The 14,755-nt window shown below is 41.5% G+C and overlaps 1 protein-coding gene across 8 annotated transcripts in view; it reads left to right on the top strand.

Annotated features, from left to right (window-relative positions):
* Positions 1–202: 202 nt before the first annotated feature.
* LOC113014183 (uncharacterized) overlaps positions 203–14,755 on the top strand; it is a 71,751-nt gene continuing 57,198 nt past the window's right edge. For 3 of the 8 annotated variants that reach the window (XM_026155548.2, XM_080296196.1, XM_080296197.1), the window contains exon 1: positions 205–429. In XM_026155548.2, the coding sequence (XP_026011333.1) occupies positions 402–429 (28 nt within the window). In that variant the 5' untranslated portion in view covers positions 205–401. Of the gene's footprint in view, positions 430–14,755 lie in introns of all 8 variants that reach the window. The other 5 variants (XM_026155546.2, XM_026155547.2, XM_080296195.1 and 2 more) reach the window with 4 other exon arrangements.

A 14,755-nucleotide genomic window follows, 5' to 3' on the forward strand; every position in this document is an offset into this window, starting at 1 on the left:
CTTTACGCGTGTGCACATCCATGTTTCTGCATGACTGTGTTTGTCTTTCCATGTAAGACAATGTGTTCGTGTCCGCGTTAGTGTGTGCGTGCCAGCGACAAAGCGAGGGAGAGCGATAGAGCAACATCAGCAGTGACTGGGGGAAACCGGAGTGTGTGACGACGGTACGGCGGAGAGAGAGAGAGAGAGAGAGAGAGAGAGAGAGAGAGAGAGAGAGTCGGATGACACGCACATACACACCCTCTCTGCTTCTCACATACGGAGGAGAGGAGGACAGTGAAGAAGACAGAGAGGAGAACGGAGGAGAGGGGGAACGCGCAGAGAAAGAGACCCGGGGAGAAATGCCTGCTGGACGGATGGATTTTATTTTCCCCGAGCTGAACGAGCCTCTGTAAGACAACATGGGCTGCATAGGATCCCGGACAATCAGTAAGGACACGCTTCTTTATATCCCGCCATGTGGCGAGATGGATGGATGCATGTATGTGGAGAATTTAAAAGAAGAGAAATGAGATGAAACAGACACACATGTGTGATTTTCCAGGTTTACTTATCGCTAATTATCCCGCAGGAAGTTGCAGCGCTTCGGTGGTCTTCTGCTCTTTTCGTGCCCATAAAGGTGTCTGTTTTCAGGGTGTAGTGTCTGCACAGTTTACTGTAGGGATTACTATCGCATCTCAGTGCGTGTGTGTGTGTGTGTGTGTGTGTGTGTGTGTGTGTGTGTGTGTGTGTGTGTGTGTGTGTGTGTGTGTGTGTGTGTGTGAGGGGAGAGGCAGGACAGACAGGCAGCAGAGATGTGAGCGGAATAAGATGCGCTTTGACGTTTTTCGTCTCCACATGGATGACACTGGGCATGCAGACAGTGTGTGTGTGTGTGTGTGTGTGTGTGTGTGTGTGTGTGTGTGTGTGTGTGTGTATGAGAGATGAGAGAGAGACCTCCGCCTTGACACAAGACTAAGGTCATTGCATGCTGGGTGTCTGACAAAATCCCCCTCTCCCCCCTCCTCCCTTCTTCCACTTTCCTCTCTTACTCACCCCTTCTTTTCTTTCCTTCCTTCCATTCTTCCATCCATCCCTCCCTCCCTCCATCCATCCTCTCCTCTTGACTCTCCCTCTTCTGTGCGTCATGCTGCGACGTAATAAATTGAAGACGCAGGCAGTGGATACCGGGTTTCTCTCTCTCTCTCTCTCTCTCTCTCTCTCTCTCTCTCTCTCTCACACACACACACACACACACACACACACACACACACACACGGTGAGAGTTATGAACAGGAAGCTCCGAGATTGACTCTTGCAGGATGAGTCAGAACCGGGCTCGGCGCACTCAGGTGTGCGCCTGAACGCTCAGCTCATGTAGGTCATTTCTGTGAAGTCAATGCTACACACACGCGCACACACACCATTGTGAGGACCCCTGTTGACCTTATGCATTGATCTTTCCCTTCCAAAGGTTTAGGCTCTAACAGCCTGGATTCACCTTTTTACATTTTTGCCCAGAAATCACAAGGAAAAAAAGGAAAACCATTTCTTTGCTTAGAGCGCCCCCTACACTATCATTCCAGAGTGCGCTACTCTTCCTTCTTGTTACTTTTAATTTTCTTGCTCCAGTTTCCGATTTTTTGGACTCGTTTGTATCATTGCATCAAAATCATTTGGAATATTATCTCAGTTTCACAGTGTTGGTATCAGATGCTGTTAGCCAGGAATTGTTGGCTTATCGTAAATTAGCAATTTTCCAGTGTTCTTGAAATTAAAACAGCACAAGAGAGAACAAACTTACCCACTTCCTTAGTGACGCTAATGTTTTTTGGGTTCATTGGTACTTGAACCCTATAGATGGTTATGGGCGTGCAGTTAGCTAACTAGAACTTACAGCTATGCCAATGACATAACCTCCTTCTACTGGCTGAAAATGTTTTGGTGGTTTGTAGCCAACGCGACACTATAAGTCTCAGAGTGAATTTCGGCTAAACCTTCAATAATCAAATTTTAAATTCAGTGTTTAAAACGTTAAAAGAAAGCGCTCTTGCTCCTAAGGTCTGGAACTGGTCTACAAAGAGACAAGAGTACAAATGTGCTCATTGTACATTTAAATGTTCAGTGCCAGTTTAAAACTAAATTGTAAGTCAGTCAGGAAGGAGTGCAAGGTGAACATGTTCAGGCAGATACAGGACTTTCAGCACAGCATAGACATGCAGCAGTAGTGTGGTCATTTGTAGTTTAGGAGGTGGTGCTTTCTGTGAAAATTCCCACATGCCAGTGCCACTAAAGTCTCTCTCCACTACAAATACCACAACCCAAGATATCCCAAACTGCTGATAAAGAAAAGTGTGGTCACCTCTCTGCATGTGTATTGTCATTTCCCATTATGTGCAGCATCCAGCTGTTGTGTCCTGCCTTCACATGCTCATATGTGATGACACACACATTGTACCAGAGCCATGATCCCCTCCCTCTATCTACACTATCACAGCCTCATCAGCTCCTTTATGAAAACAAATGGAGGGTGCTGGAGGACTTAAATAAAGGAAAATTTGACCTTTGGTTGTCATTGAGCAGAGCCGGTAAAGGATGGCGAGGGACTGGGGCAGGGACTGTAGTGGGTGAGGAATGATAAGGAAGAAGAGCAGAAGCTTGTGGTGTGAAGATCCAAAATAATATCCTGGAGCGTTTATTTGGTCTCATAAGTGGGTGTGTTCCCCTTTGTGGTTAGGTTTTTTTTTTCTTATCTCCTCTGGCTGATTCTCTCTCCCTCCCTTCCTCTTCTTCTCTCTCTATTATTTGCTGTGTCAGAAGTAGATCAAAGCACATTATGCTAGCTATGCGCCGGCCACGTTATCTAACTCCAGTTGATATTTTCATTTTTGGAAATGTGTGCTCCAGACGCTGTGAGGAGTGAGCTGAGAGTGAGGTCTGGAGCTGACTGTCTGCACGCAGGGGAGACAAAGCAATAAAAAGTGGGACTGTTCGCAGAGGATAAATGAGACCAAAAATATCTTAGCAAAGTATCAGAGCTAAACCTACACTGACAATAACAGAGTTTTTAGAAATTTTTGCTTTCACTGTATCTCCACTTTAATGGGATTTAATTTTGTTTCCAACTCTGCAAGTATTAGGTGTCTGTCTCTGAACAGGAACTAGGTTTTGGAAGTCAGTCTAAAACAAAGAGTTAATCTAGGAAAACTACAATGAGACAGACATAAAACAACTTCTGTGGATGAATATTGTGTGACCTTGATCAGGGACACAGTGGCGGTATTGTTGGGACGAGCGCGCTGAAGAACTGAAGGAAAAGGTGGAGGCTCACAGCTGCTGAGTACATCAAAAAGAGAAAGCAAAGCTGCTTCTTTGCAGAATAAAAAACACTGTTATTGTTATTGCACTTCTGTGTCCTTGTCATTGTTTACCAGCGCAGAACAAGCAATAGCTCAGACTTTGACATTTTAATTTCTGCTGCTTCTTAGGTTTGGTCTTACCACCACAGTACCCCTGCACATGTTGGTAGATGTAAAGTTCTACTGGGGCACAATTGGCCATGACTCAGTACGCACAGTTTGCTGCACAGTTACTTAGATATTCAATTCAATTATTTTTTAATGTAGTGCCAAATCAAAACGAGCGTTACCTCAAGGCACTTGAGGCGCTTCACAATCAACAACCCTTTACAAGTAAGCACTTGGTGACAGCAGGAAGGAAAAAAGCCCTTGTAACAGGAAGAAGCCAGGGAGCCAACAAAGAGAAGCTAATAAAGGAGAAATGTGGTTCTTTCTGGTTCCTGTCAGTATTTTTGTTGCATCATTGCCTGATAATAATGAATTACAGTAGTTCACCCTAGAAAATATAAAGTCATTAACTAATTTATTAGGCATTACTCTTAGTGGGGATGCGTCTCATTGTAGAGATCTTGTGCAAATTCAGTAAGACAGTTTACATCTGGCTTCCTACATACATAAAGCTGAATATCATCTGCACACTCCCCGAGAAAAGCATGTATACTGTAAACAGAACTGGTCCCAGCACAGAACCCTGTGGAACTCCACAGTTAACCTTAGTGTGTGATTTGCACTCCCCAAATCTTTTAGATAAATATGATTCAAAACACTGCAGAACAGTACCTTTAATAACTATGGGATTTGCTAATCTCTCTAATAAGATATTGTGGTCAACACTATTGAATGCTGCACTGCGGTCCTGCAGAACATGCACAGAAATGAGTCCACTGTCAGATATACAATGAACTCCCCTTCCTTTGCTCACTGTTACTATTCCATTCCATTTATATTCTGAAATCTGCATGCACTACTTTTGAATTAATTATTCAGTTGTACTTTGTCACTCAGAGTAGGGTACAGTTTTTCCCCACTAGACAGATGCCTGAAAAATGTTACACAGGCACCAGTTCATCATCAAACTAGTCATTTTTCTAAGTGCATCACATCATTCAGGAGCTTGCACTATTACTTATAGCAGTAATGGCTTGAAGCGATTGTTTTCTGTTTGACTTTCAGTCTCTTAGAACGTAGTCCACTCTTCTTTACAGCGGTGCTTCGGTTCATTGAGGTGTGTGGACATTCATTTATGAGCTCTTAAGGTCCTGCTACAGCATTTCAATGAGGTTGCAGTCTGGACTTTGACTGGGTCAGCACAACACCTTGATTCTTTACTTTTTCAGCCATTCTGTTGCATATTTTCTGCTTTGCTTGGGATCATTGTGCTGATTTAGTTTCAGCCAAGTTTTAGCTGTCATACAGATGGCCTCACTACTCTGGTACACACAGCAGTTAATGGTTGACTCAGTCACTGTGAGCTGCCCAGGTCCTGTGGCTGCAAAATAAGCACAACTGCTGACAACCTGACATGAGGTGTTTGTGCTGAATTGTGTGTTTTGTTTTTCTCCAGTTGTGGTGCTTTACATTATGACTAAACATCAGCACTTTGGTTCAGTCTCCGTCTGTCCAAAGAGCTTTGTCCCTTTGTCTTGTGCTCTGTTCGGATGTAGCTTTGCAATCCTTAATTGAGCAGCATTGTTGTTATTAGAGATAAGAGGCTTTCTCCTGACAGCCCTTTGAAACAAGCCACATTTTTTCAGTCTTTTTCTAATTGTATGGTCATGAATTTAACTAACTTTAGCCTGTGGAGTGTGAAATGTAGTTCTTGGGTTTTCTACAGTTTCTCTGAGCATTGCATGGTCTGACCTTGGATTGGATTTGCTGGGACGATTGTGGCATTGTGTTATCACACACCTAAATACTCCAGACGAACACGCTGCCAATATGTCTGCTTTTATAGAGGTGCTCACACTCACTGATGATCAGTTAATTTAGTGCATTTAATTAGCAGCACCAGGCTGCTATATACCCTCTTCTTTCCTTTGGAGGCAGTAAGGGTGGATTTAGCTTTCACAGAACTGCACAGAACTCCATGAAAACTGTATTTCTCTGACTGTAAATGTGAACTTTTGCTTATTTTTGATCATTTGAAAGTGCTCTAATTAGTTACCTTCTTAGTAGTTAATGTTATAATGTGGCTGATTAGTTTTTAATGGCAGGAATCTTGCAATGCAACAAGTTAACTTTAAAAAATAAGGTTGCCCAACGATGCTTACCACCTAATATGTATTACAGTGTATAATAATAGTAATAATAATGATGCAGCCCACAGAGGACAACAAAAAAACAACAAAAAAACCAAAAACAAACGATGCATCAAAGCAGGCAAAAACAGTCTTCTAAGAGCCCCATGATGAACACCATCAGGATAGTTTTACTGTCGTATCACATTATTTATTTTCTTTAAAGGATCAGAATGCTTCTAAAAATCAGACTGGAGGGTTGAATGAAAAGTGATGGGACCTAGAAGAGACACGCTGCACGACAGAGCTTGTTAAATCGGTCAGGGTGATTGGACAGCCCTCCCCTCCCTCCAAATTATTGCCTGCAGAATATTTCCTGCTGCGTTACTTGTGAGGAACATCTATTCTTATATTCGGCCTGAGTGAGAGCGGCGGCTGCTAAAAATAGATCCGGGGTAAAAGAGGGAGGTCAATCAGAGACGGAGGGAGGGAGAGGAGGGAAAATGTTACAGTAAATATGGGTCAACAGCTTGCTCTCCGTGTTCCTTTGTGTCACATTCACTTTTCACCCTTGACTCTGAGCTTCTGTCAGGTGATCTGCAGAAAAGAAAATAAGACATGAGGCCGCAGTATCATCGTGCTTAAGCCTTTCATCACTCAGCTGTGTGTTTCCTGCAGAGTGCCATTTAACCAAAGCATCACCGCCTGTCATTACACTCAATTATCCTCCAGCAACACTAGAGCTGATGTTTAACAGTCATCACTCAGACAGCAGGACAGTCACACAGAAAGGCTCTCAGGCATACTGCAGGATCTCTATATCCAAACTCTCCAATCAGGCCCAGAAAGACGTTCTGCAGAAACTCGCACTAATAAAATCGATCTCGCATCAGAGGATCGAGGCGTCGTCTGGCTGATGCGCTTCACATCCATAAATTGTCACCACAGTAGATTTAAGACCACTTTACATGGAAAACTAAATCAAAAGCAGCAAACTGGGTTAGTAGTGTAAGGCTAAATACACTGGTTTAAGGAAATGTTTTACTAAATTTTTAATTTAAGCCTTGAAGAGAGACTTTCAAACCAAGCTTTGCATGGCAGATGATGGAATCAAGGCTGTGGAAAAATCTTTAAAAGGAATAAAAATCACTTTTGTGCTGAGCCCTTATTTTCAGGGATTTTTCCAATGACAAACAAAGTCAGCTAAAAAACTCAATCAACCTCTGTAAGCATTAGACTCTAGTTTAGACCCTAAAATAGCAGTTTGGGGAAAAACAGGAACAATTTTAACACAATGCCTCTCTGTCTTAGATGGAAGAAAACCGATGTAAAGGAAATACAACGTTATCTTTTGTTTGGGCTCCAAATTGCTGAGCCTTCACATTACTGGCGCCCTCCTAAATAAAAAAATTCACTATGCAGAGAAGCTATGAAACACAATCCAAAAGAGAAATTCAAATTAATTAGTATTTCTAACATGTTGCTCTACGTTAATGCCACTACATGCAGCTAAAGTCTAGAAAAGCATCAATATCATGACCTTCTTCAGTCCATGCGTCATATTTTGGACATCCACTCTAGGTTAGGTGCATCTAACAACTGTTCAGCTATTTGTTAATGCAAAGTTAATCACATGACTGAGTGCATTTAGACACACATGGTCAAAATGACCTCTGGGGGTTTAAATTTAGCATCAGGATGGAGAAGACAGGTGATTTCATGTGACATGATTGTTGTTGTCAGGTGGGCTGATCTGACTTTTTCAGAAACTACTGATGTACTGGAATTTTCCCACACAGCCAGCTAGGTTTACAGAGACTAGTCTAAAAAAAGAGAAATTCAGAGGTCAGAGGAAAATGGCCAGTGGTGATAGGAAGTTGAAGTGGTTGCTATAGCAGCAGAAGAGCATATCAGATGCCTCTCCTGTTAACTAAGAACAGGAAACAGAGACTAGAGTTTGAAAAATGTTGCCTGATTTGATTAATCTCAATTTCTGCTGTGATGTTTGAATTTGGCAAGAAAAATGGGTCCATTCTGTCCCATATCAGCGGAGCAGTCTGGTGGTGGTGGTGTAATGGTTTAGAAATACTCTTAAAATAGGTAACAATGGAAGGATTAAAATGTGGTTTCCTTGAAGAGGAGGCGCTTTAAGGTATCTTTAAGGTGCAGTTAAAAGACTTTGTCAATCAGGACATTTGTTCGAGGTAAGAGTTTGATAAACCACTTTCATCACCGCAGCATAACACTGAATAAATGTTTACTCACACGTCTGATTTCCAGCTACAAAGAGCAGCAACTGAGTCGTGGACCCATTTTGGACGGCAAATGCCAGTTTTTGAAGTTGTAAATGGGACTGAGTGTTGGCTGATGCTTTGGCTTGTAGTTTAGGATACATTTACAGCAAATGTGTGGAAGAGAGTTGCCTCTGAGCAGCATCAAATTACTGCTAATGCCTCGAAATTCAAAGTGAAAGTGGCAAAAGCAGACATGTTACGTTCACCTTCTACCTTCCAGAACAGATCAAACATGTTGGTTATTTTTCACCTTTCAATTTGTCCACCATCTGCCATCATGAGAAATGAGCCTGAGCCTTTTTGATGGGAGGAACAGCTCGGAGCGGTTTCTTTCTTGAACCAGCAGCTCTCCACCTAAATCCAGACCAGAGGCTGACAAAAGGCAGAGCAGAACAGAGACTGTTTAAGGCTGGATGCATTTCACTGTTACTGCTTTCTTGTTTACAATAATTGCACTGACAGTGAAGTGCACTTGGAGCTGGATGCAGGAAACTGAATATCACAGGTGCTGGTCACCATCACATTGAGGCAGATCAGCACTTGGCACTTGTTGTTTTGAGCATTGCAAAAATTTCAGATTTTATGTTGGTGCTTTTCTGTCACAGTATGTATGTACAGATAAACACTTTGATGTGGCGTGTCAAAGTATCACGTCTAAAAACTCTTTAACTTTTAAAGCCATTCTTCTTTTCACCCGTCCTGCTTTTATCTCACTGCAGTAATTTTTGCTCTTACAAGCAAAAAATGGAAGCATCTGTTTTCTGCTGGAAGCTTTCCTAAACCCACTGAACAATACCTGCACAGACAAAGCAACACTAATTTAGCATTACATTAGTCCCACTGAAAACGCTATGTCAAGATGAACAGAATCAACTTTTGGAGATTTACTTTGCTGGATGATTGAGAATGCATCAAGACATCACCTGTTTTACTTTGTAGCAAATAATCAAACCACAGATATAAGACATTTTTTTTGTTTAATAGCTCAACATTCTGGCTTCAGGAAACATCCAAAAAAATGTAATTATATCAAGTAGAGGGACATATAATATACTGGATCACCTTGTAATATGCAAACTAGTACCAGGACAAAGCTAAATATCCAAAAAGGTTTGCAAATAAAAGAAAGTGTTTGCAGGCCTCAATGAGTGGCTGCACCTGGCTGATTGAAGGAAAGCATGGCCCCAACAAGAGGGCTGCCAGCTGAAACAACTCAAAGGATTATACAAATCTTTCAGGTAGAAAATCCGAGAAAAGATTTCAGTTGTTTCTCATAAGCTTTGCCTAAAATATTCATTGCATGAAAACAAAGTGAGAAGGTTATGAAAGCAAAACACATGGGCAAAGAGTCTGGACATAAAGCCTGAATAAATATGACCTGAAAAATAGACAGCAAAAGAAAATAAACAGCAAAAGAAAAGTGCAGAAACAGGAATCAGAGTTTGTGACAGAACTGCAACAAACTAGCTGAAATTCAGATTCACGGTCAGGAAAGCCAAATTCAAACCAACACTAATAGTTAAACAAAAAAAAATCAAGGTAACAATGAGCTAAAGAGAACCAAGACAAGCTTGTGTGCTGTGTTTGGATGAAAGTGATCTTTAATGATGAAGCACAAATTAGCAACGGGAAATCCATTAATTAAACAGAATTCATTTTGTTTGATGGTTATGATGCCAGGATAACTATTAAAGAAAAAAAAATAGCTGTTTTTTTATACAAAGAAAACAGGAGTGAGGTGATTCCACAATTTTGTGAAGGTTTTCAGAAAGCCACATAGGATTCAATCACCTGGGGCATGAAAAATAACAAAACTAAATTTGACGTAAATCTGGCACTAATCCCTTCAAGGTTTTCCCCTTGAGAAGCTCCAGACCACTCCCAGTGCTCCTGTCATTTTTAGATCTGCTCATTTGATTCATGCTGGATCTCCTCCCCTGTCACAACAGTGCCCCTTAAACTGGAACTTAATGGTAGGTAGGAGGACAAAGTTTGGTTGTGAGTCATCTTTGTTTTCGAACGGTGATGAAAGAAAGGTGTCTCTTTGTGTCAGATGTCCCCTCCTCGGGTCTCAGAACAGTTTAGAAATGCTCTGAACCTTTCAAACACATGTCGTGAGTTTGAGGAGGTTGTTAAAAAGTGGCCAAAGGCAGCGTGAAACCTGGGTAAACTAAAGAGAGAGAGGGGCAGAGCCTTAGAAAGTTTTAGGTTTGCATGTTTTCCAATTAACATTTTGATGCAGGATTTAAAAAAAAAAAATGTTAATGGGCAGAACTGGAAATATGTGAAAGGTGTCCTCTGTCAGTGCTGAAATGAAGTGCAGATGCATGCCAGATGATGCACTTCGAGGAGATCTATATAATCCATGGATCTGTGGTTTTCCATTATGGAGTGGCTTTGCAGTTCCCTCATACTTACTGTGAGTGTGAGCTGGTGCATGAAAGTGCCAGAGTTGGCAGCCGTAGTTTGAGGCTGAGACTCCACACACGGCAACACTCTTCCTATCAGCATGCAGTGCCAGCTGGCTTACAGCTCGTGTGTGTGCAGTTAGTACATTTACTGTTTGTACTTCTGTTACTTGGAAGTTAGAAAAAAGGGGGGAAATGATCATAGTCCAATATTTAAAACCCAGCTCAAGTCCAATATCTAATTTCTTTTGTTGATGTTTTTGAACTGCATTGCTCTGAAACTGCTTTACCTGCTTTGGTCATTCAGTCAGACTTAACAAAGGGAGCAAGAATCAGCTAAATTAGGTTCGATTTGGGAACCCATTAACTACTCCACTGTCTGGAGCCAATAGCCTCCATCCGGGCCAAGATTTTATCACTGTCATTGTTTCCAAAAGTGGATCGTTTTCAAAATGCTAATTATAAAAGCTAAACTGTAGCTAAAGGTTATCAGATGTTTTTTCTTTGTTGGCAGCTTGTTTTTACATTATGAGGCTAATAACAAAAAAGAGACTCGTGTTAGTGGCCCGTAAAACAGTAGGATGAAGACTCTGGTTGTGCAGGGCTGGACAGTACGGGATTTCATTCACATTTGACTAAAAGCAGATGCATGCACACTATAAAATGTGGAGGTGGTACCATGACTGCGAACACAGTCAAAGATGATGTTTTTAAGAGTCAGCAACAGAAGCGCAAGTTACCGTGAAAGCTTTGTGAGTAAAAAGCCAATAAGAGTCCTTTATGACACAACCACATCAGCAAGCACAAAGGTAAAGAAGAGTCTTCTTAGCTGCTGCTGTGCATTGCCGGTTTGCTCAGATTAAAGCGTGTTTAATATCTTTAAGTTTCATAGATTTCTTGTAGACTTTGATGCACCCGTCCTCTCTCTCTTTTTCTCTCTAGCAGTGAGACCAGCAGCATGCAGGGGTGAGCCTAAAGGAGGGCACAAGGAGGCTGCACTACATTTATTTCAAAGCTTTAGTTGTTTTTAATTTGCATATTTAGACTATTGGTATACAATTTAAATCTAATTATATAAATTATAATTATATTTTATAATTGCAAACCAGGCCTGCAGTGGTTTTTCAGATTCTTCATTCCATAAAATTCCATAGGAAAGTTTTTTTAAAGACTGTTAAGTTGGCAACGTACGCTGAACGTGAGATAGACACAGAAGTTGTCAGAGGGGGATGACAAATACCAAAATCAAAAGAACTGGGAACTTTATAATAAATGTTTTCTTTTTAAACATATAGATGCTAATAATCGGTGCATGTGTAACGATGTCTGTGCAAAGTTTATTTCAGTTTGAGGAGATACAGGTTGACGTATATACAAACATTCTCTCATTGTAGAAAGATGAAGCCACCAATCAGTGGATAAGTTAATTAAAACGAACTTCTATAAGGCCAAACTTGGAATCTCTCTCTCTTTTTCTTTGCACGTGGACTTTTTATCAGCATGTCAAACGTGATTGGTCAACAGAACTCAGGAGTAGACGACAAAGGGTACGCTGGCTTTCATATTCATATCCACAATTAGTTCACAGAGATCAGCATTATTAGTAAGGAGTTCAATTCATTAGAAAGACTCCACTTTGCACACTTTTAATGAGCAGAGCTGTGGAAACAAAAATGTGGAGATTTCAGAGACCGAGTCACCTCTGAGTGAGCATCATGAATATTTTGCTCACGTTTCCACTGTGAAGCCCTTAATTAACAGATTTTACTGCTTCAGCATGGCCACGATGGAGCATTGGTCGGCTCAGTGAGCAGCAACATTGTAGTGTTACTGAGGTTTGCTGCGGAATTAGAAACATTTAATGGCATGTCGGTCTGGAAATTTGATAACTACCGTGGCAATCAGGGACCGCACCTCTCTGCAAAGGCCGCTGTCTTGTTTTGCAGTTGTAAAGAAAGGATCCTTCGACTCTGAAGTTCAAAGGGTTCTTCTGTTGTCTGCGGGCCTCTTCTCCACAAAGTTTCATGAAGTGTAGCTTGATGATTTGTGTGCAGTGATCATATAACAGATTTACCGTCACATTTCCATTGTGTATATCAATATTACAGGAACATTAATCCTGGAATCTATACATTTACAGTCTTCTGTTTGTCCACGCTGGTGCAACCTGAGATGTTATGTGATCCGTTGCTCTGCTTTCGTTTCTTTGTTTCATCTGGCAGCAAACAACGACAGAGGAAGACGCTCTGACCGAGAGTAGAGAGCAGACTCGGTGTTTGGCAGACAGCAGCTCGATTTCCACATAAATACACCCAGGTTGGATAATGCAAGTGGCATCTGATGTGACACTTGGCCTGTGCGGTCATCTGTGAATGCAGTGGGATCACAGTGGAGTCCTGCTGGTTTTATTTTTAGCTAAATCGATTCAGGCCACTAATGGAAAACGAAGGTGATGCCTTTTTCTGACTCGCCCGTTTCTCAGTTTTCTCAACTAAATCTGCATCACAGTGGCTACATTCCTGCTCCCGGTCCTCAACACGGAAGCCTGAAGCTGCCATGCCAGATGAATTTTAGATGTGACGAGCAGCTTGGAAAGGAACTAAAAGCAACTTATAAATGGCATCCAGAGACAACAGCTTGAATTTCAATGCCAAAAAAGGTGACGTCAGTAGACTGCGCACCACTCACGTTCACGGCCCCCCTTGTCGCTGCAGTTTTATGCACATTAAAGGAGTCAGTTTGACCTGCATTGAGAAAATATTTAATTTTACTGCAGTAGAAACGTGATTAAAGCTCAAATTATGTAATTTAAACATAATTTATACATATCACAGAGATCCCAGCACACATGTAAAGGAGAGATCAGATTTACAGACTGCAGACTTCAGCAGCCAAAAGCGTCCTCAGACATTTCTTAATTAATTGCATCAACCCACTTACCCCTCGCCAAGGTCACAGGTTTAGGCTGGAGTCTGTCCCAGCACACATTGTCCTTTTATGCAAAAAACACCATCAAGAAAAGCACTAAAGCTTATCTGTTGGCTCTCCACATACTTTGATAGCACGGAGTGTCTCCCTTGGTCATATTGTCTGGCCTGTTTATCACTTATAGGTTCAGAAGGTTTTTGTCAGCTGTGTTGTTAGCAGGTATCAGCCATAGACATTCCTTTGTTTTTCATGACTGTCCCCTCATCAAGAAAATCCTTAGTTTTTACCATAGTTGGCTGACTAATGGCTTAAAACTCCAAACTTATGTACAGTAGTTCACCTTAGGCCACGATGATAGAAAACTAGCAATATTTAGAGGAAGTACAAACTGTTAGAAGGTTTCTGTAGGTCTGTCACGTCTGCTGTGTGCGGCTGGTAGAAAGGACCCCAAACGCAGACTCGCAGAGGCAAAGATGAACTTAAAAAAAATCAGCTGGTTTATTGCTGGTAGTTAGGAATACAAGATAAACTGGAACACAGGTACCCTAACAAGGTCTGCTAATCATATTGGCTGCCCTGTTTCCAGATCCAGACTGTCATTCCTCTTTTTGGTGTGTTTTCTGTCTGCCTCCGCTCTTTATTACGCTGCAACTTCCACAATCACCTGTTTTTATTTTTTTCTTTGAATTATAATCAAACTTTAATGAAGTCTCCTATAAAAAGGATATTTTTAAGTTCTGTAAATATGCAGTGCTTGTTGAGTTGGTGAGTAAATGTCTTTAATTAGTCAGACTCGAGTATTAATCAAAATAAACCCAGAACTGTGTGGAAAATGTAATGCAGAAATTAAGTAATCAGATATTGTTCAAACTTTAAGAATGATTGGAAACAAGAACAAGGACGTGTGTTTTGTGCCACACAACAGCACAATAGTGCATCTTTGTTAACTTTGTGTTAACATCCCCAGATGGTACGGATGTGAACACTAGTGACCTGGGAAGTAATTGTGTTTCACTGCATGAAAGCATGTTGCATTGTGTAACGGTGACTTCAGATTCTGGCTCAAACGTGAATGGTTGACCTCTGGGATTTGCTGGCAGCTAACCCGTCACAGCAGAGTGGGCTTTTTGGAAGTGGGGCACTAAAGTCACAAGGGGTGAAGAGAGGTGATGCGCAAAGGCAAACGTGATGTGTTTTGTGGACATTAAACCTTCCATTGGATCCTGAAAATAAAATTATGAACCTGTGAATGAACACAAAGAGGTCTTTAAACTGTCAAACACTCCCTTGTGTTTGTTCTTCTGTCAGGTGTGTTTGAGGTATCACCTTACACAGGAAAGCCCTCATCCCTCCCTACACTAAAAATATTGACTTTTTGATACCACTGTTGACAGACGGACTGACGAATGCTCTGTGCACTAAGCAGTGTGTGTGTGTGTGCATAGAAAAACACAAATGCACACATTTGATGGATTGTGTGATCTTGCTGCCGAGTCAAAGGGTGACAGATACATGGAATGAGGTGACCAGTCAATAATGTGATTGACGGA

Source organism: Astatotilapia calliptera, chromosome 22, assembly GCF_964374335.1.
Source record: "Astatotilapia calliptera chromosome 22, fAstCal68.1, whole genome shotgun sequence".
NCBI lineage: Eukaryota > Metazoa > Chordata > Actinopteri > Cichliformes > Cichlidae > Astatotilapia > Astatotilapia calliptera.